Here is a 23,014-nt window from a genome sequence, read left to right on the forward strand (position 1 = left end):
CACAAAGCCTCAACACATAAATTACTTTAGTTTATGGTTAAGCATACTAAAGTATGCAGTCGTAATCCATATCAATAGCCATGTTTCACAAAAAAGCACTCTTCCTTATTATTGTGTCACGTTTTATTATACTTTTGGATATCCTTATTTTACCTTATTTTATTTTGACCTCCACCCAACACTGTACAATAACCTAATTATACTTTTAACTTGTACAGAAGCCATTTTCTCTTATTCCACAACGTTTGATGAAATGGCATTGAAGGAACGGAGTATACAATTATTAGGTTTTTAGAGGTTAATTTGTTAACCATATCCTGTATGCAAACGTTATGTTGGGATAAGTGCACTATGCCCATTTTTATTTAAGAGTGCAGTCGACTGTGCTCCAACTCCATTGCGTTGCTATTTGGAACTGTTAACTTCTGGTGACTATTGAAAGACATGATACAAATGCTATCGGTGTGCCAAGTAAAAGGGAAAGTATGCGACTTGGAACACAGCCACATACTTCCGCGATCCATTGCTGTAAAGAGCGAACGGAGATGACGCAACCCTCTATGGCGGGATCGTTCTGATTTCTAGAATGTTCCTAGCGATTAACCAATGGTATAGAAGTATCAATCCTGGTAGTAAAGTTTTAAGCCAATCAGGGCTTGTTTTATTAAAAAAGGTGCATTTAAGTTTGATGGGAAAGTTATGTGTCGTCATTATCCTTTTAGACACGGCACGCTAAAGTTGGATAGCAAATCTTCGCATTTTGCAACAGAACTCGACTGGACGATGTCTTCTTCCTTGGTGAGTCATTTTTTTGATGACATTTCATCATTCTGGTTAAAGAGGTGTGAAACCATAATCCTAAATTGATGTCTGCAAACCAGTTTGTGAACTTTTGCTCCAACCGCAGGTATTACTCCCTTCATGCCTTTAAGTATACTCTTCGACGAGGCGTGTTTGGATGTGTTGAGTTCCGTTTTGGCAGCGGTAGTTGAAGGTAGCCAAGTGAGGGTTTAGCTTTGCGGATTCAGTTTAACAGATTTCTCCAACCCCTTGCTTCTTAATGCAACAATGGAGGCACTGAGCCACCGAGCCACACAGCATAAGGGCTAATTTACACCAGATTAGATGTTTGGGCGATTGCTGCAGACTGCTCCTGCAATGTGGAAGAGTCACTTCCTGGTCTATTTATAGCCGCAATCTTTACCAACTTCCTCATTGCAGGATTATCAGTTCTGCGGCGGCAGTCCATCAGAGAAATGGATTGTACTCCCGGAGCTTAGCTGCAGGGCTACAGCCGAGTTTCCCCCGCCAGAGCTGCTCGTCCGCTGGTCCACAAAATCTTAGCTATGCTCTGATGCCCTCTTCCTATGTAGGATGGGGCGCCAAAACTAACTCGCTCGTTTGGTAACTGTAGGTGGGGTACTTTCAGAAATGCATATCTCACTCAAAAAATCATGTACAGACTTTTTTCAAAGTTCGTATGCATGTGGGAGCACCAGAGACCCAAAAAAACACCCCAAATCCCAGGAAAAGTGTTGTTTTCATAATTTGTCCCCTTTAACTTCTAGTTTTGAGAAGTTTTATTAGCGATGTCATTTAAAAGCACTACAATCCTAAAGTGTAACACAACGTCTATGATTGGTTGAGCTCGCTGATACCAATGAAATGTTACCCGCAACCGCGAAAGTCACGTCGTAGATGACTGCTGCTACTGCACTTGATCGCTTGCCACAGAAAACCTTCGATAAATGGAAAGTTTGAGAGTTGTGTTAGAGCTGGAGAGGAAATGATGTTGACATAGAATATATGATAAAAATATATGATATAGCACTGCTATTTAGTAACTTGGGTTTGAAAAAGGCTAAGAATACATTTCATTAGAATACAAAACTAAATTCACATGTATTAAAAATGTCACGGCCGGCTTTGCTATGCTGGGTTTCACTCACTCTACCTGGCTTTCCATATAACATCCCTAGTCTCGCTACCTACCGGCCTGCAGGGGGAGCTGTCCTGGTTAGCCATGGTGGCTAATTGGCTGCTGATTTGCTCTCTCTCTCTCTGATCTGCTGCTCTGGCTCTGACGCCACGGGGGCTGGCTGCAGCGCCTATCCCTTCTCTCCACACACCTTGTTTCTTTGGGTGGCCACGGCCAGATGGCCTAGTGTGAGTGCAGGCCAGAGAACATTGGGACCAGTTGAGCACGGTTAGGTGTGAAAACGGCCAACGGCCACCGCCAGATGGCCTAGTGTGAGTGCACCCTTTGTTTAGTTTGGCTCCTGTCAGCGCTGCTGTCTATTTGTTTGATTTCACCTCCACATGCATACACCACATACTCCAAGCACCCACACATTGTGACAATCCAGCGCTCTTTGCTCCTAACCTCTACCTGGTGTTTTTGTTGTATGTGAGTGTTGCCTATGTAGCTAGAGAGCACTGGCTTGCCATTTATGGGTGGGTGTGATACATTCTTAGTCTAATTATTCATTTGAATAACATGTTTGTCTTTGTTGTGTGTGTACCAGGGGATCCCTGTAGGTGGAGTTGCTGGCTTATGGTGAAATAGCTGTGCCGCCGTTGCCGTGGATGTCCATTTGTCAATACTTACAAATGGAGGATGCGATATTAATTTCCTTTTCAAATTTGTAAATTGCTGCAACGCCGAAGTTTGCCATCACCTTCTTGCTGAACTGGTAGTTTGAGGGGATGCCGAACGTGGTTTGAGTTCGATAATTATCTTTTTAAATCCGCTGCTTTCGACCAGTAATGCCAAGTACGGCCTAATTTCTTCTGCAATAAAACCCATTATGGCTTGGTGATCATTTTGCTTGTTCAGAATCTGCAGAGAGGCTGCTGCTTAAAGAGGAACGGGAAAGGGGCAGCATTATATTTTTTGGTACACTAAGTGAGATACCCAGGAACATCCCACCTACAGAAGTTCTGAAATGACTCCACGTGAGCTGCATCAGTGAGGACAAGTACAGAGGAGTGGTGGAGGGTTTCGTCAGATGATCCGAGGGGAACCACCACCAGCTCAACATCAGCAAGACAAAGGAGCTGGTGGTGTACTCCCGATGGAGGAGGAAGGCCCCAACCCCCATTACCATCCAGGGGGTTGAAATAGAGACACTATTTCAACACTCATACAAGTTCTTTGGAGTACTCATAAACAATAAACTGGACTGGACAGACAACACAGAGGCCCTCTATCGGAAGAGTCAGAGCAGACTCTTCTTCCTCAGTAGGCTCAGGTCCTTTGACGTGTGTGGCAGGCTACTAATGATGTTCTACCAGTCTGTGGTAGCCAGCACACTTCTTTGCTGGGGCGTGCTGGGGAGGTGGCACCAAGTCTGGGGAGTCCAACAGACTCAACAAGCTGATGAGAAAGGTCACCTCTGTTGTAGGGCTCCAGGGGGTTGAAATAGAGACACTGGACTCATCCAAGTTCCTTGGAGTACACATAAACAATAAACTGGACTGGACAGACAACAGGAGGAGGAGAATGAGGGACAAACCCGGGTCTATCCTTGGTTACCCCTCTCATCCCCTCTATGTTGAGCTGTGGCAGATCGGGAGCATCTTCAGGCCCCGTCCACACGAAGCCGAAACAGGCGAAACCGTTACGGTTTCGATCAATCCGGTTTCGCAGTATCTCCGTAAAGACGGAGTCAAGCGAAACCGGGAAGATCTGTAGAAACGCTGTAGTACATATTCCAGGCCCATAAGGGGCGCTGCTTCTGCTACAGAAATCCTTGTTGTGAGTTCTGAGACTCCGCGGGCTTAACAGTCATTGGCTAGAGGGTCGAGGGGTGGGGCGATGACGTCATGGTTTACGGTTTCAGTCGGTTTCAGGCGTCCACACGAATCCAAAACGAAACCGGGTAGATTTGAAACCATCTCCGAGGGTGATTTCAGAAGTTTGAGGTTTCGGTCAGCGGATTCGCCGGCTTCGTGTGGACGGAAGGCCGAACCGTACAAGACCTTTGCGGTTTCGCCATGAAATCGGCTTCGTGTGGACGGGGCCTCAGTCATAGATTCTAACCCCAAGGTGCAAGACGAAGTGCTCCTTTGTGCCGACAGCCATTAGGTGGCACAACAACGCCTGATGTATGTGTGTGTGTATGTATATTTGTTTGTTTGTATGCATGTATGTATGTATGTTAACATTTGCATTTATGCTGTGAAGCCCCATTCACACATGGCTCCCGGCAAAGTACTGGGATAAAACTGAAGGAACGGCTAGTGGTTTACACTATTCACACATGCAGCTACGCTCAGGAACATTGTTCGTCTCGCGTCTTGCTCCCATTCACACATGGCATAGCAATGCCGGAATAAATGGGCCAAGGGACAGTCCAACAGATGGCAGTAATGCAACACTTTGATGCCAACTTCCATAGAACTCACGGATCGAGAGGAGCTCCCTTGTTTTGGAACTTTTCCAGTTCCCAGCCATTCTTGAAAAGAGGAGCTTGTTTGCAAATGAAATGATTTCTCAGAAACATCGGCACGTTAAGATAAACAATCTTGTGATTCAGTCATTTGCTCGCTCTACGTGAGAGCGTCTTACGTCAGACGGATGCATCGCTTTACGTGCCTCTCACGGCAATGTGACTTCTTTCATTCACATTACATGCTGTGACCTGGAAATGTTGCTAGGTCTTGACCAGGCGAATTGCTGATTTCCCGGATTATCGATCCCTGTTCCCATTTACACATGACCCAATAAAGGAAATCTTTGCAGGGTAAGACTGCATGTGTGAAAGGAGCTTGGTAGAACCAGCCACTAGCCATCTGCAATTAAAGAGAGCTGCAACCACAGCAGCACCGCATCCTCCTCCTTTCTGAAGACACACAGCAAAGGTTGGTCAGAGAGACATCCTGACACAAAGCCTCATGTATCCAATGCTTCTTCTCTTCAAACACTAAAGGCAGCAGTGGCTGCTGGGCTGGAATTGCACGGTTTGAAGAACAGGCCGCTAAAGAGGGAGGCCAACTCAGAAATATGCCAAATACCCACCAAGAAAAGGAAGATCTGCTCCCATCATCCCGAGGTTGTGGAGGAGAAGTTGGACTCCAGCCATATGTCTTCAAATATGGAGATAGATGTTTACCCGGGTATGTATTTCTCTCCAGCCAGATACCAGCACAGCAGCTTTATTTTTCAGTTGTACCAGCACCTCCCGACAGGAACACAGCTGTTGCCAGTTGTACCAGCTCATCTGCTTTAAAGAACCCTCTGACCACAGCACCACCTCGTCCACGTGTCTGAAGACGGAAAGAACGGAAAGAATCTAATTGATGTGCACGTGTGTTTTAGAGGGGCTACATAAGGTGCTGGAACGGCTGGAAATAGAAGACCATGGTAGTGTCTCTCCTGCTTTTGGTAACCTATATAATCTGCGGGTAAGAGTTAAACAAAACCACACAAAAACCTAAGTTTCACAAAGACTTTACTTTAAATCACCATATCCTCTAAACGCCAAAGCAGTGAATTTGTGTCTTCATCATGTAGGTGGCCATGAAGCACATCCCAAAGAAAGATTTGAATGTGTCACCACCGGTAAGTCTTTCGTTTATTAAAATTCATCTTGCTGAATTTTAGAGAGAGGTTGTCGTGACCATACTTTTTGGGTGCTGAACTCCTCAATGACATCGCTGAAGATGAAGTTGGTACTGAACATTGTCGCACAGTCATGTGGGAACAAGAAGAACAGGAGGGGGCTGAACACAGTAACCTGAGGGGTGCCTATGTTGGGGATTACCGTTGAGGAATTGCGTTGCCAACCGGGAGACCCCAGGGGGTGAGAATCCCAAAGGTGTTTAGTCCTGGAACCATGAGCTTGAAGACAAGTCTGGAGAAGATAATAGTGTTGTATGCGGAGCACAGCATCCCCACAGACGTTTTCGTTTGTCCAGTAAGAAATTCAGGTGAGGGCATTGTCGGCATTGTCGGTGGAACTTTTGGACTGGTATGCAATCTGCATATGGTCCAAGGTTGAATTCAGTGAGGAGCAGATTCATCACTTGACCAGCCACCAACCAACTGTCTCATCACCCCATTGACGGACTGTTCTTACAGAGGGCCTAATACTATTGGTACTGCCAAATCGGTAGCCCATAGAAGGTTCACCGTAACACAGACACTCCATCCCTGCGCTTAAATGAAACGGCTGTTTTTTCTTGCCGTAAGATGCAGAACCAAAACAGTGTATCAGTGTAATACTGTGTTGCACTTCTGAGTTCTGCTGGATCAGCTTCTTTTTTTTTTTTGCTGTCGTTTTTTTCTTGGGTCTAGCCAGGACAACATATAGGTGTTAATGTTTCTCAGCTATCTAATGACACTCACCCTATGGTTCAGATTTGGAATGAGCCGTCCACTGATGATACCAGCTCATCTGGCTCTGACATCTGCTCATCGGCAATTGAAGAGCGCTTTAACCACAACACCACCACCACCACATCCTCCTTTCTGAAGACCCACAGCAAAGGTTGGTCAGACGGACAGACGGATACAAAGCCTCATGAATCAAACTTCATCCAAATGCTTCTAAAATGTCACCACTAAAGGCAGCAGTGTCTACCAGATCGGCAGTGATGGAGAAGGTGGAGGACTCCTTCCACTCAAACATAGAGACAGATGGATGGGATGACTGGGTTCCAGTCCCGTCCTGGATCAGTATCTGTTCCTTCAGTGGCACCAGATTATATGCAATGAAAGAGCTCAGAACACAGCAACACAAACTTCGCCAGTCTGAAGACCCCCATCAAAGTTCAGAAAGACAAATTGATGGATAGAAAACCGAATACAAAGCCTCATACATCCAACTTCACCCTATTGATTCTTCCATTTGTCCACTCAAGGCAGGAATGTCTGCCAGAAAGAAAGTGTTCAGGATTTGAAGGCAGATTTGAAGAGGCAGCTAAAGAGAGGCCAACTCTGAGATATGCCAAATACATACTTGGAGGTAGAGGACCTGCTCACATCCTCCCAAGGCGGAGGACTTCACCCACTCAAACATAGAGACTGATGGAGACTCAGGGATCACTGGGTCTCCAGCTGTATCCTTGGACCGTAGCTGTTCCTTCAGTGGTACCAGCTAACACTACAATAAAAGAGAACTCTGACCACAGTACCACCACCTTCTCCCATCTGTAGCCCCACATAAAAGCTTATCAAAAGACAGACAGACCGATAGAGGAATGGATAGTAAGTATGTGTGTGTGTGTTAGCTGAATTTCAAGCTCTATATGAGGAGGAGAAGCACCTGGGGAAAGGAGGCTGTGGTAGCGTCTGGGCCGGTATCCGCAAACAAGACGATCTACGGGTAAGAGTTACACAAAACCACACAAACACATCACAGGTGTGAGTTCCATTCACACAGACTTGACTTGATTCAACAAAACCTCTGCACAAACTACTGCATTTGTGTCTTTATCGTGTAGGTCGCTATAAAGCATATCCCCATGGAAAAAGTTGTTATGGCAGAGGGGGTGAGTGAGTTTAATTTATTTATGATTATTTATCATTCTTACTGTGATGCTATCATGAATCCAGTTAGGATTGCTAGCAAATATCCACTAGTTGTAGTGGATGGGCCAAGGTAGGCAAGGCAAGGCAACTTTATTTATATAGCATTTTTCATACACAAGGCAGACTCAAAGTGCTTCACATATAAACATTGTCCTACAATAAAATAATCGATAAGTTAACAGAAAACATGCAAAGAAATTAGTAAAATAGAAAGTTTAAAAGGCATTTTAGTATTAAAATGGAAAATAAAGGCAAAGTTAAAAAAGCTTTTTAGAAAGTGCAATGTATTTAAGATTTAGCAGAAAGCTAAAGCAAACATAAAATACTTCAGTCTTGTTTTAAAGGTGCTCAGAGTTGGGGCAAGTCTTAAGCTAGTAACTATTGAAACTCACCCTCTTGTTTAGAGTGATCGGCCGACTTGTTTTCCACTGGAGATCTCCTTGATGCTGAAGGTCCAAGGTGAACGTGGCTCTGCTAGCCCAGGTGCAGCTGTCCTCCTGCTGGACTGGTTTGAACTGGACCAGGAGCTGATCCTGGTGCAGGAGAGACCAGTGCCCTCCACTGATCTCCTGCACTACATGAAGCGGCGTTGCCTTGAGGAGCAGGAAGCTAAGGTCAGTAGTGGGAGGTAGGATGTGGGTTGAGTTCAGCTTTCATGTATCTTAGAAGGAGGCAGTTGTTGGTTAACTTATACATCATGACGGAAACAGAATCATTACATGTAAACAGCAGATGGAGTAGCAGATTACTGCAGTGCAGTTATTTATGGATTTCTATGCATGTGTGTATTCTTCCCACCAAAATAAATCACTCCCTCACTCTCTATCAGATGATTATGCAGCAAGTCATCAAAGCAATCACTGACATCCACTCCAAAGGCGTCCTACACCGAGACATCAAGCCTGAGAACATCTTGATAGAAACCGGTTCCGACGTGCCCCGTGTCAGGATCATTGACTTTGGATACGGCTGCCTTCTCCACAACGGCGAGCATCACCAGTTCTCAGGTGAGTTTTTACTATTTGTACTAGCTCTGTTCTTACAATGTTGACTTCTGAAGTTAAGGCCTTCTTGGTTTCCTTCCAATGTATTGATCGTTTTGTCTTTGTATATGCATGGTCTGTTCCAGGCACTTTCCGCTACTGTCCTCCAGAGTGGTTTAAACATCAGTCTTACAGGGCAGAACCTCTGAACGTGTGGCAGGTGGGGGTGCTCGCGTACTTTATGCTCGTTGGGAAACACCCCTTTTCTACAAAGAAGGAAATAATCAGTAAAGAGCCATGGATCGGGAGAGGACTATCGCCAAGTAAGACACACACTTTCACACATTCAAGCAAGCACTAGTAAATCATACACAACCATGGCAACCATGTCGTATACAATGAGACCATTGTTAAGACCCCATCTTGCTCTCCAGACTGCCAGGAATTTGTGTGGAGCTGCCTGGCCAAGGAACCTCAGGAACGTCTGCCCCTGGATAGCCTGCTGGCCCACCCCTGGTTGCAGTAAAGCAGCTTGATGAACCTGAGGACATCTCTGTGGACTGAGCTCAATGTTGCACCTCCAGGCCCCAAGAGGTGTCAAAGGCACCTCTGGGGTGCCTTTGCCTGTGTCATAGGTGCACAAAATGTATAGATTGTAAACTTTTTTAAATACATTTATTTAATATTATTTATTATGAAAAGTGGATTTGGACACAAAACTCGAACTATGAACGTGAACAACCTGGGAAGTTTAAAATTGTTCAAACATATGGAAACCGGAAGTAAGCAGGTGTCCAAATGTTTCGTCCCACTTCGACCACAGGGAAACCTAAACTGCCACACCTCCCGCCTTTGTTGGCCGAAATGTCTGAAACTTGATGTCTGTCTGAACAGATTTTTCTCTACCCGGACAGTAAATGCAAATTATATCTGGCCCTTTAGCCAAAAAGCAAAGAATGACTGCTGTCTTTGGATATGTTTCACGTCCTGCCGGCCCACTCATCAGTATCGTTGGACAAGGATGGTGTCGTTGACAAAGAAAATGGTTGCTCATCCATTTGCTGTTTTATCATTCGCTGTATTGATCATTCATCACAATGTATGTTTATTGGTAGTGTGGCAATTGGTCACAGGGTGGCAGTATCGAGTCATACTATATAAAGCTGCGCCCGGTGCGTCCTGGTCCATTCTAGCTCTTGTTTACCTGTGGGCAACTCGTTGGTCTTGGCCGTGAAGACGTGTGTGACCCCGGTAAGGAGTGGACTGTGGACATATGCTGACGGTTGTTGATGTATGGAGCAATGATATAGCGATACCATGCAAGATCAAGACTCAGACAAAATAATTCTTCTGCAATCTACGGGAGGGTCCAATTGGCTCAGTTCAAGTTTGCTGACATTCAATACCAATGTTTTTTTTATTTTCTTGTATATATTTTATTTATTTATTATATTTAAAAAAAATCTGGAAATTGAAGTGCAGCTGTTGAGCACTACAAGCTATAGTATGTTACTCTGTCACAAGGACTGAATCGATGTGTTTTTAAATAAATTAATGCTACAAAAAACACGAAAGTCATTGTATTGACTTTATTATGAAAGCATGGCCAATTGAAGACACACAGCTATACACTCCAACCATGATGCTTTCATAAAACGAATACATTATGCCTGCAATTGCATATGTAGAGGGACGCAGGGGGATCTCCATCTTCACACCCTCCCTTAAATGTATAATAGCTTCATATCCACTTACAATAAACACACAAATTAACTGCCTAGTGTTTACAGAGGATTTGGTGAATCAGTCAAGTCACTATTAACCTGTGTCTTCACCTGTGATGTGTTTGGTTTTGTATAAATATTTGTTTATTTTACTCACAGCAAGGCATGCATACAACTCATATGTATCAGACTAAGACCTGATGGACCGACCAGTCCATGTCTGGCTGTGAGAGGGGTTGGCACTGAGCGCAGATGTTTAATTTGGTTTCAAAGAACTAGACAATAGGCCATCTACAAGAATATAATACAAGATGATATATAGACAGAATTGAAAGTAAATGTACCTTGATTTATCGATTTTGTTAAGAGTAAGAATAGCACATATGGTACTGAATCACTAGTCTTGACAATCTCTGGAAACTTGTGATTTAACATAAAGGTCTTCTTGATAAAAAGTGTTAATGGTCATATAAGGAAAGCACTTTTATAAATGCTGATCTCTCAGTAAGTCAACAGTTAAAATGATTTCCAAAACAATGGATAAATGTTTCCATAAATCCAGAAGTCATGACACCATGATAGTAAACTAAAATAGCAGCCTACACCTCCACCTAGAGGTGGTAGATGGAACTCCGGTAGACTCGGAATCAACCAACAGCAACACATGAATGTGCATTAATTTATTCCAACAAAACAATTAAACCAAAATACAAAAATCCGGTTAACGTTCCCTTCTTTTAGGAGGCTACATATCAAAATATGTAAAATAAAGTCCCCTCGTTTCATTTGGAGCTGGTGTATTTAGTGACCGCCTTGGTCCCCTCGGACACGGCGTGCTTTGCCAGCTCCCCGGGCAGCAGCAGCCTCACGGCGGTCTGCACCTCCCGGCTGGTGATGGTTGAGCGCTGGTTGTACTGCGCCAGGCGCGACGCCTCCGTGGCGATGCGCTCGAAGAGGTCGTTCACGAAGGAGTTCATGATGCTCATGGCTTTGCTCGAGATGCCAGTGTCGGGGTGGACCTGAAAGAACGAGAGAAAAATAGTTTAGTAACATCTTTTTTTTGGAGGAGGGGAGGGGGTACACGTGTCTGACGACGTCACCACCCACCTGCTTCAAAACTTTGTAGATGTACATCGCGTAAGTCTCTCTCCTCTTGCCCCTTTTCTTTGCTTTCTTCTCCCCTCCTGCTCCTGCTCCTGCTCCTCCTCCGACGACCTTCACCTTCTTCTTCTTCTTTTGTACATCGTTAGCCATTATTGTGGCCTCATAAGAATATGAATCGTCTGAGCGTTTATTCGACTTGCAGTGCCGTTTTGGAGGATGGTCCGCTTTTTCCTGAAGACGCACCTGTTTAATATCGATTAATGAGGTTTAATAATCAGCCCCTCATCTGACACACGTGTTGGCTGCGAGTAGGCCTACGCGTGGAGAGGAGACGCAGTGAAGCTTGAAGCGATGGGATTCACTCTGGGGCCATTGTGATGCATAATAGAAATACATTGAGGAAATAACATTGAGTCAAACATAAATAATACAATGCAGAGTAACGTCCACTAGGTGTCTTGCTTGTACCAGTTATTGCCAACACAGCCAACCATATCCGCAGCGACCAACGTGCACATTATAATCTGTTAAGATCATACACTCTGAAAAACACTGTGTTATATTATCTTACGTATACTCTCGTACTTATATACATCCAATGTTACAAATTGTTGCTCTCTGGGACACTTTGAATACATGGATATTTTTGGGATCATGACCTCCTACTGAATTCCCCAGAGACTGGTATGTTGTGTCTGACCCCGACATTTTTTAAACCCTGCCCCTCAACCCCATAGCATTTTAACACATTATCTAGGATACAAATCCATGCAACCAATGCTGTTGCTAGACTAATGAGTGTGTCTGTCCTTGCTGGCAGAAGGAGGGATCTTATCTGTTTAATAGATGAGCAGCAATCTGCCATTGCAGAAGTTGACAGATCCTAGTCTAGTCATTGTACAGCCTTTTAAGTCCAATATCCTCCCTTTCGGAGAATATTGGAGTTCACATTTATTCATCCACGTTCATCGTCCTCAAACAAAACGCGTCATTTGGAGTTAAACATCCACAGTTCGTTCTAGTGAATTCTGCTATTAATTATAATAAACAGTGATTACCAAAAACAGGACAACATTATTACATTTTTTGGGTACTTTTGATCCAATTTAAAGTGTCTGAGTAATCATGGCTGTACGGTCGACATGCTTTATGCTAGTCTGTCTAGTTTGAACGCACCCTCCTCCTCATCATCACATCAAGCTGAACAATTCGTTTCACAAAGACGTATCCAAGGCCCACTGAACCGATTGGTTACCTGCATTGCTCTGAGCTGTATAGCACACATCTGTAGACTCCTCCCCCTTGCGTCCAAGGCAGAATCTTCCCCCTCAGTTGTTATTCCTTTGATTGGAGCTCATATTAAGATAAGTGCATGCTCACATTTTATGCCACTATAAAGGTAACGTTTCATCAATTCTATTGTCTCAGGGTCAGGGAATGTGTTAACCTAACAATCGTTAGTACTTGGCACTTTGTTCTATGAACATCTTTACTGTACCAACAGCGATATATTATTGTTATGACAAATGTACTCATTGTAAGTCGCTTTGGATAAAAGCGTCTGCTTAATGTAAAAGTGAATGTAAATCTATGCAGAGCTTGGTAATAAAGTAAACTAAGGGTGGTAGTATTGTTTTGCTCTGAATCCCAAACCCTTGTGGTTCCATTCCCTTGTTAACGACCAATTATGATGTGTGTTTACGTTTACAGATTACAGGACAGGTGTGGTGAGGGGCGGGCCCTCCTGGTGTTATCAGCCAACAGGTAAGGTTCACACCTGATGGGTCTCCATGCACTCTGAACACACTTCTCCCCTTTGTTTTGATGATTTCCTCATTGAAGACGGGGGTTCATTGAGAGAATGGATGAGTCTTGCCTTTTTCCAATAGTTTAGTACAATCTACTGTTTCATAGCATTGTGTTGCCTATATTTTGATGACTGTGTGATCTTGAAATGGGATTTCAGATTTCGGTCACTATGACAACATAAATACAGTTTTTGGACACCTTCTTCTCCTGTGTTCCAAGTCTGAATCTGAAGTATTTAAGGTTGAAAAGACTTCACTGTTCCCATATGCCTTATTTCTTGGTAACTGATTACATTTGCATACTACCCATAGCGCCACCATTTTAAACTTCATATAAAGAAAGGAATTAATGAAATAAACACATAACCTTACCCTGCAACAAATGTCATCAAACAAAAGGATAAGAAATGAAATATAATAATTTTAAATATGGAATAAAATGAACACACGGTTAGCACTTAACACTTAAGACCTGGGCAGATTGAAAAGATATCAACATGGATTTTCCTTTTTAACAGGATGACGTTGAATGTTAAATATTCAAATCAAATGAAAGTTAAATCAAGACATGGCAGGTGATTCATACAATGGTTGATACAATGTGCGCTTGCGGCGGTTCTAATCACAATAATTAATATGTAAAGGAGACCTGTTTCGTTAAACAGTTCAGATCCATCAGCACACTTGTCAAGATGAGACAGTTAAGGAATGATGTATAGCCAGAGTGAAAGGTTGTGGGGCTTTCTCTAAGAATTAGCCGGATTAATCCACAAAGTGAGCGTAGTGACTGTCGACCAGTACCAGGACTACTGGGATATGTATGTCCAGAACACTAGTAATTCCCTAGTAATGTTCTTTTTCCAAAGGAATCTATAGATAAAATGGCCTTTTATATGCTAAAAGGTAATGTACATACTAGCATCAGAGCAACCCGCTTTATTCCACTAATAGTCCAGGTTCAAAAGCATACATTGTCCAGGTTATTCTCTGTAATAAATTAATTAATGCATCGACTGAACCCAGCTGCCCGATTTTATATTCAGAGCCACTGGTTAAAGTCACATTACAAATAAAATAAAGACAGGGAACTAATGTAGAAAGGAAGCATGGAGTGTCTCAAATAGCTCTTCCACCACCTCCTCCTTATTAATATTCACTGCATTATGCGGCACATTCCACCATCCACTTGAAAGCCAATTACGGTTGAGGAGCCTAGCACTTCCAACCTCCATTTTGCAACAACAGGCATGCCGGCTTGTGTACCCCCAGTTATGTTTCCGAAGGCTAATAGATTTTGCAAAAGCAACATCCACGGCATGCAAATAATTACACCGCGTGTGAACGTTAAAACTATTGACGTTCTGTTTGTGAACATCGGGGCATAATTACAGATGCAAATGTATGCAGAACGCAGGACGACTTTATTTATTATCCCCTAACGCTGGATATCAAGATGTGTGTGTTTGCATGTGTGGCATTCAATCTAAACATACTCTCGCTCTGTCTTCACGCGGTGAACATCCAATGTCTGCCCGGCCTTAAGGTAGGCCTTCGTGTTCCTGTCACTCTGGTAAACTGACAGTTTGGGCTTTTTCCCTTCATGCAGAGCAGATGAAAGGGCCCTTCCAAACAGCTCGGTGCTAACCTCTGTTGCCAGCTGTGTACTTTGATAACGACGTACAAACACGGGGTCTGTCTACACGCTTGGCTCCTGGTCTCTTTTAGCAACGCTATTCCCCTCGCTATTCCCCTCAGTCTCCAGCAGCAGAGCTGTGGTTCTGCACGCTCACCCGCACCAGTTCTGTTTATCGTAAATAAAGTAGCAGCTATGCTACAGCTGCCTAATCCATCCCTCAACTGCCATTTTAAGCAATAGACTTCTTATTCAACCTCTTTAGCTTGCGATACAAAAACATCATTGCCAGCTCTGACTGCTTTGCCTGTTATGTTGTGCATTTGACAAATACAATTACTTGAACTTGAAGTGACTATTTGTAGAAATACAAATAAAGCGTTATGAAGCGATATACAACCTTCTGCCACGGTCTCACTTATTGCGTTGTGTGAACCTCCCAAACGTCATCCATCACTGTTTTGTGGCTGTGGCAGGTTTATCGGCACTCGGACTGACTGATAGGACTGAAAAGCAGTGTTAAATAAGTCTCTGGATGGTAATGAAGTTCTTACTGAAACCTGGATAAATGTGTGTTTTGCATTGAGTGAGGTTAGTGAAAGACAACAGAAAGTCATTGTTTCTTTTCTTTTTTTTAGTGTTTAGTGTTTTTTTAGTGTTTTGTTAGTGCGAGAATTTACGAAAATGTACATTTACAAAAAAGTCTCCAGAATCTTCATCGGCCGAAGACGTTGTGACACACAGATCTAAAATCACAACACGGTCCCATTCTCCTCTACAAAGGTTTTTCCAATTGGATTTCTGCAGGGACATTCTGTGTTCGACATGGCTTTCTCTGAGAACTTGATGGATGAGCCAGTATTTTGAGTTTCGTCTCAATCGTGATAGACTGTACTGTTGGTGGTGGGTAATGGTTGCTATGCTGTGCACTTGGTAACCAGGGCAAAATATTGATTTAATCCTCCAGGGTTGCGGTCATATCCTTGGAAATTCACCTATTGTTATGCTAATGCAGTCTCCCGGAGGTAGCCAATGAGTGATGTTCTCTCTCTTTGCGAATCAGAGAAATGAAAGGGTTAGCTCGGCGTCATGTGGTGAACTTTTAACCCCAATAAAAACAACAAGCGCTCGGTTGGTCAAGCATGAAACACAGCGTTTCTCTACTGACAACCGTGGAGCCGGAGCCAGGGAAGCAGCACGCTGTTAGTCTACGGCGAACATGCAGGTATTAATTAATATGTTCACTACCCAAATACACCAAGAATTTAATAATCATCCCCATTGTTTTTGCTAGTGTTTTTATTATGACTTAATTATGATTATACAACGTAAATAGATTCACCCATACATGCCTACACTTGACACACATTCGTATTATATTTATTCCTTTATTTTTTTTTTTTACAATACTTTGGTTTAAAAAGCACAAAATGTAATTGTTCCTTTGTTCTAATTTAGAGCACAACCTGTGGCATCAGTGTTCTCCCGCGGTATCGCAGATCTCATCGATCGAACACGGTGTTGGAGGGTCTCAGAGAATGCTAACTCAATGAAAGGCGCTGTGTTCAGATTGAGTGACTTCCACGGTGAGCCCAGCCACACTGCGAAGGAGCCGCTCAGCAGTGGGATGGTTCCTGACTACTAAAGAGGGGAGAGGGAGAGAGGGAGAGGGAGAGAGAGAGCTATAGCTATAGAGAGAGAGAGAGAGAGAGGGGGGGGGGGGGGGAGAGAGGGAGAGGGAGAGAGAGAGAGAGAGAGAGCTATAGCTATGGAGAGAGAGAGAGAGAGAGAGAGAGAGAGAGAGAGAGAGAGAGAGAGAGAGAGAGAGAGAGAGAGAGAGAGAGAGAGAGAGAGCCTTTGAGAGAGAGAGAGAGAGAGAGAGAGAGAGTGAGAGTGAGAGTGAGAGAGAGAGAGAGAGAGAGAGTGAGAGTGAGAGTGAGAGAGAGAGAGAGAGAGAGAGAGAGAGAGAGAGAGAGAGAGAGAGAGAGAGAGAGAACGCGCTTGCGATGGAGAGGGGCACAGCTCCAGACGGCAGAGTGTGATTCTGTACTTGTAGAGGAGAGACATCACGCTGGACAGCTCCCAGGCAGCCTGGGTTTCCTGCGGGCTGGAGGTAGCCCTAACTCAACAAGAGGTGCTCCGGCGTGTTAATTGCTGATCGCCGCTAACGAGGAAGTGGTTGGAGAGCTGGCTGAAGCTGTGTGAGACCCCCTGCTCCCCCCCCCCCCCCCCCCCCCCCCCCCCCCGGTGATCAGGCACAGTGGACGGCTGGTCGGAGGTCTCTGACCCCCCCTCCCCTTCCAACCCCCCACCGCCCCAGACCACCACCTTTTCATTCCCATTCTGGAAGACGGGAGAGGAGCCGACGAGAACGGGAGGAGGAGGAGGAGGAGAAGGTGGCAGCAACCAGCGACCAGTGAGCCGTTTCTCCCTTTTATTACCTCCATTCACAAATCCACTGCGTCCTATTGTACCCGCGATGTAGAGTCGTCGCGGCGACCAGAGGAGGACGGGTCCCATTGACTGCCGTGGCTCAGTCCCTCTCTCTCTCCCTTTCTCCAGACGCTAGCCCTTTTCATCGCATTCCCCCGGCTTTTCCCTGATTCTCTCCCGTGCCACGTCTCCGCTTTTCCTTCCTTTTTCTGCTCCTGCTGGTTGTGCCTTTGTCCCTTTTCACGCCACCGAGGACCCAGAAGGCAGTGGCTTTGGCCGGGAGTGGGTGTGTCGTTTGTGGAGCCTGTCATTGTGTTTGGTTCTGCTACAAAGGACACCGGAGTGCGGAGCGAGGAGGCGAGCACCAGAGATAATAGGAGGGGAGGCTGAATGGTAGAGAGGACGAAGGAGCAGGAGGAGGAGGAGGAGGAGGAGGAGGAGGAGAAGGGGGGAGAGCATGGGACCACAGGAACAATCTCTGGAAGGTGAATTGTGATAAAGGAAAATGATGACAGAGATTGACGGCACCTTGGAGACATCTGCTCCTTCCAGCGAGTGACACTTCTTGGGAGACGCAAGAGGCAGTGTTTTGCCCCACCAAAGAGCCGGCGGTGCTGTTGCTAAGCAAAGGGGGTCCGAGCCGAAGTTGTGGTTGTTGATTTGTGATCAGGAGTCATCCCCTTAACTGCCGCCACCATGAAGGGGGACTCCGAGGAGAGCATCGAGAGCACCAAGCCCTCCAACCTGCAAGCCTTCGCAAACATCTCCACCCTCCATGGCATGAGCCACATCTTCGCCTACGGGCACATGACGTTCCGCCGGTTCCTCTGGACGCTTTCCTTCCTGGGCTCGTTGAGCCTGCTGCTACTGGTGTGCATGGACCGCGTGACGTACTACTTCGAGTACCCCCACATCACCAAGCTGGACGAGGTCGCGGCGCCCAACCTCACCTTCCCCGCCGTCACCTTCTGCAACCTCAACGAGTTCCGCTTCTCGCAGATCACCAAGAACGACCTCTACCACGTCGGCGAGCTGCTTTCGCTGCTCAACAGCAACTACCAGATCGCCAACACGCACTTGGCGGAGCCCGAGGTGCTGGCCTCCCTCAAGGATAAGGCCAACTTCCAGAACTTCAAGCCCAAGCTGTTCAACATGACCGACTTCTACAACCGCACGGGGCACGACATCAGCGACATGCTCCTGCAGTGCACCTTCCGTGGCGAGGAATGCCATCCAAGTAACTTCACCACGGTGAGTGTCTCCTGGTCGTCACTGACTGCTGCTGTGTGCATGGCCAGGCCTGAAGGTGAGCCGGGTGGGAAGAAGCCATTGAGGTTCATGTGTCAAAAGACAAAACAGTCTGGGAAGGATATAGCCCTGATGTGATGGTCACATATATTCAATGCTTGGATTCATCCTGTAGTCAGTGTGATGATTGTTGCTTTGTGATGCTGTTGTGTTAAGAGAAGCTCCAAGGTGCTGAGTTTCTTGATTTGATTCATAGTTTGGTTCTTTTTTTTATTTTACTGTGAATTGTAACATTTGGAAACGACATTGTTATTTACACTCATAGCTTACTTGTGTGTGCGATCAAAATGCAAACCAAAGGAGGTCAACTCAAGTATATCTACTGCGGGTCATAGCAATAATTATTTGTCCCTGATGCAAACACACCTGTCTGTGCCTTTGTAGCTATGCTAAGGCTTCTAATGGGTACTAGCTTCTTGTAAGCTGGCTTCAACAGATTCCTGCTATGAAATTCCAATGTTTTGGTAGAAACTATACTCAATAGCAATGCAATAGCGGGAGATATTATTGATCAACACATTCCAGACTTTTTCCAACCAGATGTGTTGCTCTATCCTTCCATATATATATATATATATTATCTTTGAGTTGCATATGAATGAGTCTGCTCAGTTGTGGCACAAAGTGCAGTGCAGGGAATTTCAAGTGCATGCAGCAATTTGCTGACGCTGATAAATAGCTTTTCAGACTTTTCTGAATTAATTCCTAGATGGGGGTTTTGTATGTTGCAGTTTGCTATCAGTGAGGAGCAGACATGCGTGGAGAAGGTAGTTGGTGGAGGATGGTGTTGGTTGACTCCATCCAAGCACAACTTTTTGAAATGGATTTTATACGTTTGCATTGAGATTTTGAACTTCCTCGTGGTTTACATGGTGAGACAATATTAACTTCAACTGAAAAACCGAACAGAGCTTGGATATAGTTTCATGGTACTTAATAAAAATGTATGTTTGCACTATATGTTTAATGCCATAACCAGGAGGTAAAAGGAATACTATATAATTAATTTCGATCTTCCGAAATCATTAGGTTTATGCATTTGATTCCCTCTTGCTTTCAGGCAGATCTTGATAATTTGAATTTGCGACTTCAGATCTAAATAATCTCATTATGCATGCATAAATTACACACCTCTTCCAAATAATCCCCAGCTATCCTTAATTATCTGCTTTTAGATAAGTTATTTTAAAATAAGAGCATGCGTGAAATTTTGCTTGGTGCTTGATTGTGAAGTCCTGTTTTGTAGCCTAAATAAAACTGCCCTGTCAATTTTGCTATTATATTGGAACCGATATTTATGCTGTGGTGGTGTTTTGATTGACTAAGTAGGCACTCAACTCGCCATAATGCATTGGGACTACAGTGGGCAAAAATGTGCTCTTCAGGAGACTAGATAACGACAGTGTGCCATTCCCCACCAACAGATTGTTGGTGCCTGTATCTGGCCCGGCTGTTTTACACGGCTGACTGGGAACATTGACATCCACTCTTGGACTGCTTTAGTTCCCAGCTTTTTGTAGTGAAAATAAATGGAAATACATATGCATGTTTACTACTCACAAAATACTTCTTATTGATGTTTACAAAGGCCTGTATGACATTATGGTACAGTTCACCTTCCTCCCTATAGAAGGGTGAGGGTTGAATGTAAAAAATGTAATTTCTTTTTTTTTCTTACAAAATGTTCAAATGGTAAATGTATGTTAGAAAACAATTTAAGTCATTTCCAGTCATTTCCATGTGTCTCAATGAATGCATAAGTGCAGATTGACAACACAAACAATTATGGGAGTGATAAACGTTGACAACGAAAAACAATTAGCATGAAACGCTGTGCAGTTTGTTGGTTTCTGTTAGGCGGCTCGCGTTCCTCTTTGACACAATCAGTTATTCGTAGCGTCAACAATGTCTTTGTAGACTAATGTCATAAGTTGTACGTAAAGTCACTGCAGAACTTCACCTTTTGAACGGCATGTCATATTTAGTTTGCACCACCTGAACGGTGATGATTCTTCTGAAATTAAATGAATGGATTTGTCTGCCAGACAAAGTATATATTCTGACACCTCAAATGAGATGAGAAACAACAGCATTGCAGACTGTTGAGAGTCTGCATTTGAAGTTGACTTGAAGTTGTCAAAATGGCGGCGCTTTCAAAGGGGTGAGCTTATGGTCCATGTCAGCGTTTAGGCAAAGCTGTTTCTAGTGATATCAGCCCCAGCAGAACGCTGAGCTCCTGGGTCAGTGTGCTGCCATGTTTTCATTTCTGCTGATCAACATAAACTTTTGACTTACTTTAAAAGTCACAAGAGAACACCAATACAATTTCCATGGTTCTTTTTGATAATCGTTTTATTAGTAGTAACCTTGGGTTATTTTGGGAGTGGGTAATTTTTTCAATTGAGAGATATAATATCTTCTTCACATTAACATTTAGAGATGTAACGTTTGCACATAATCACTGTAATTATGACACATGAGTCCAGATTAAATCATTTTAATACCAGCGTTTTCGATGATACCGTTTATCCGAGTTAATGTAAAATCGCATTTAACTGGCTTTGCTGATAATGACTGTAATCTAGACTTTCACCTGTCCTTGGCATTTTATAGTCTTTGATGATGGCTTGTGAAATAGTAACATGTGAGGGCTTATTGGCCCAGTATCGCTCTCTGAACAGAACCTCATTCAACACGTGCGTTTGGAAGGGGGCGGGAGGACGGGGTTCGGATGCACAATCAGTACTGAACTTCAGCGCTTTAGAGGTGAATTGGCTTTCATCCTCTCGTCTAAATGACAGTGGCTGCAGGAGTCCCGGTTGAGTGGCTTCTTGTTGCTCACAGATTTTAAGTTGGCAACTCTTGGAAATAAACGTTGTAGAACAGCAATTCTGAATCTCGAGGGGAATAACGGTTATTCCCGTGGGTCTTCAAATGACTTGCAACCTGCTGCTGCCGCTACTGCCTACCTAGGGGACAATAAAAATGCTGCATTCTCTTTCTCTGCTTCCTATGAATTGAAAATGGCGTCTTCTTGTGTTCTTCTCATTTGTTGCCACAGTATTTACCTTGGGAGATAATGCAGGAAAACGTGTTTGGAATAATGATCATGTCCTAATTATAAAGAAATGTAATGATCTGATTCAGAAGTAGCCTGAAATGATTGAACTTTCTTTCTAGTTGAAGACGAGCGAGCAGATGGTATATTACGTTTTCCCATGTAAACGACACGAGCATCGTGTTCTTAAGTGTTTTGTTACTTTTTATCTTGCGCATGATTGCGTTTTCCATTGAAGTATTGTCAGAACATGGGAACACACACGCACACGCCTCCTGGTTAATCGATTTGTGTCCCCCTCATGTTCAGAGCCTACAGTATTCCCTCTGTGTTTTGCCGAGGGAGCCCGGTGACTAATTACCAGAGCTTCAAAGACCGCCACTTTCCAGCGTCGTAGACTTTATTCCAGCACATAGCTAATCATGCAGGTCGAGTTGTGCAGAACTAATTTTACCTGTCAGTGCCCTGATTGCGCTGTGTCATAACTGTGACTGTGGTGGTGAAAGCCATTTGCATTTGTGTGCGTCGATGCTGTTGGTTCCCGTCCCTCATGTCCTGCTGCTGCGCTTGCCGTACTGTTTATCACAAAGGTTAAGTGTTATCCATTTGTTTTTATGAGAAGCAGAATTTGTAATCGGTCAACACACTGGTACAATAGTTATGTTCACTATTGTGGGTGTGTGTGTGAATTTTAGTGTTTCAGTGTCAAGCAAACATTTATAAAACAAGGGATCATAATTGTTAGGGTTAGGGTTAGGGTTACCCTAACCCTATTCTAGCCAGTTTTTCTATTGTTTTTTGCCACTTTAATATGTCCTTTAACAATTATAGGCCAATACATTTATCAAAAAAGACATAATTATGAATTCACTGTGTGTTAAAGTACATCCCATTACCTTGCATCACTGTTATTAGCCAACTTCTACAGAAGTTCACCACAGAAGAAATCTGCACTCTTCAGCATAAACTCTGCTTTTTGTTTTGCCTACGTTAGCCCCATAGTATCTTCCGTCAAACAAATGGCCAATGGCACCATCCTTCCCTAAAAACAATTCCCGTTGACACCTGAATTGGATTTAGTGAAGCAGTGGAAGATGTTTGATGACGGTGAATGTACTGCGCTTTATCCCAAAAAAACATGGACATTTTGCATTGCACTAGAAACACCTTGTCTACTCAGTAACCGTCACAACGTAGCAGACGTCGCGGTCTCACCTCGGGTAACACTGCCTACATCGGCCTTACAGAAACCATCGTTCCTGTCCCCACATTACTGCTCTATTCTCTGTGCCTTCAGGGTTTCATTTAAATAGTGTGATGGGCTAATATTGGAGAAACACAGGCCATGTATTACATTACATGCATCATGTTCATTCCTGTTATCTCAAGCACACATATTTTGTTGGTTGTTAGTCAATTAGAGGGATCT

At 44.1% G+C, this 23,014-nt stretch overlaps 3 protein-coding genes and 1 long non-coding RNA gene across 4 annotated transcripts in view; 3 read left to right on the top strand and 1 right to left on the bottom strand.

Moving 5' to 3' along the window:
• On the top strand, positions 1 to 6,304 carry LOC115548306 (uncharacterized). The gene is made up of 2 exons (XR_003977565.1): positions 1 to 798; positions 2,106 to 6,304. It is a non-coding gene; the product is annotated as an uncharacterized LOC115548306 (long non-coding RNA).
• A 925-nt stretch (positions 6,305 to 7,229) lies between these two features.
• On the top strand, positions 7,230 to 10,091 carry LOC115548304 (serine/threonine-protein kinase pim-2; the record flags this gene model as incomplete). Its single annotated transcript, XM_030362833.1, has 6 exons — positions 7,230 to 7,328; positions 7,447 to 7,494; positions 7,939 to 8,148; positions 8,364 to 8,541; positions 8,664 to 8,840; positions 8,952 to 10,091. Coding segments are annotated over 6 exons (804 nt in total), but the record flags the coding sequence as incomplete, so codon positions are not given.
• An 815-nt stretch (positions 10,092 to 10,906) lies between these two features.
• h2bk1 (H2B.K variant histone 1) lies at positions 10,907 to 11,603 on the bottom strand. The gene is made up of 2 exons (XM_030362831.1): positions 11,349 to 11,603; positions 10,907 to 11,260 (listed from the first exon to the last, which is right to left on the bottom strand). The coding sequence occupies exons 1-2, from the start codon at positions 11,493 to 11,495 to the stop codon at positions 11,024 to 11,026; spliced, it is 384 nt and encodes a 127-aa protein (XP_030218691.1). The 5' UTR covers positions 11,496 to 11,603; the 3' UTR covers positions 10,907 to 11,023.
• A 5,487-nt stretch (positions 11,604 to 17,090) lies between these two features.
• The window catches only part of asic1c (acid-sensing (proton-gated) ion channel 1c), a 71,891-nt gene continuing 65,967 nt past the window's right edge, over positions 17,091 to 23,014 (top strand). The window contains exon 1 of the mRNA XM_030362783.1: positions 17,091 to 18,470. Within this exon, the coding sequence (XP_030218643.1) occupies positions 17,916 to 18,470 (555 nt within the window). The 5' untranslated portion in view covers positions 17,091 to 17,915. The remainder of the gene's footprint in view (positions 18,471 to 23,014) is intronic.

This window comes from Gadus morhua, chromosome 8 (assembly GCF_902167405.1).
Source record: "Gadus morhua chromosome 8, gadMor3.0, whole genome shotgun sequence".
Lineage (NCBI taxonomy): Eukaryota > Metazoa > Chordata > Actinopteri > Gadiformes > Gadidae > Gadus > Gadus morhua.

Bases quoted from the DNA above. Each gene is read 5' to 3' on its own strand.
- h2bk1 (XM_030362831.1), bottom strand. From the start codon at position 11,495: ATGGCTAACGATGTACAAAAGAAGAAGAAGAAGGTGAAGGTCGTCGGA. The intron at 11,261-11,348 runs GTGGGTGGTGAC...TCGTTCTTTCAG, and splicing joins TCTACAAAGTTTTGAAGCAG to GTCCACCCCGACACTGGCAT.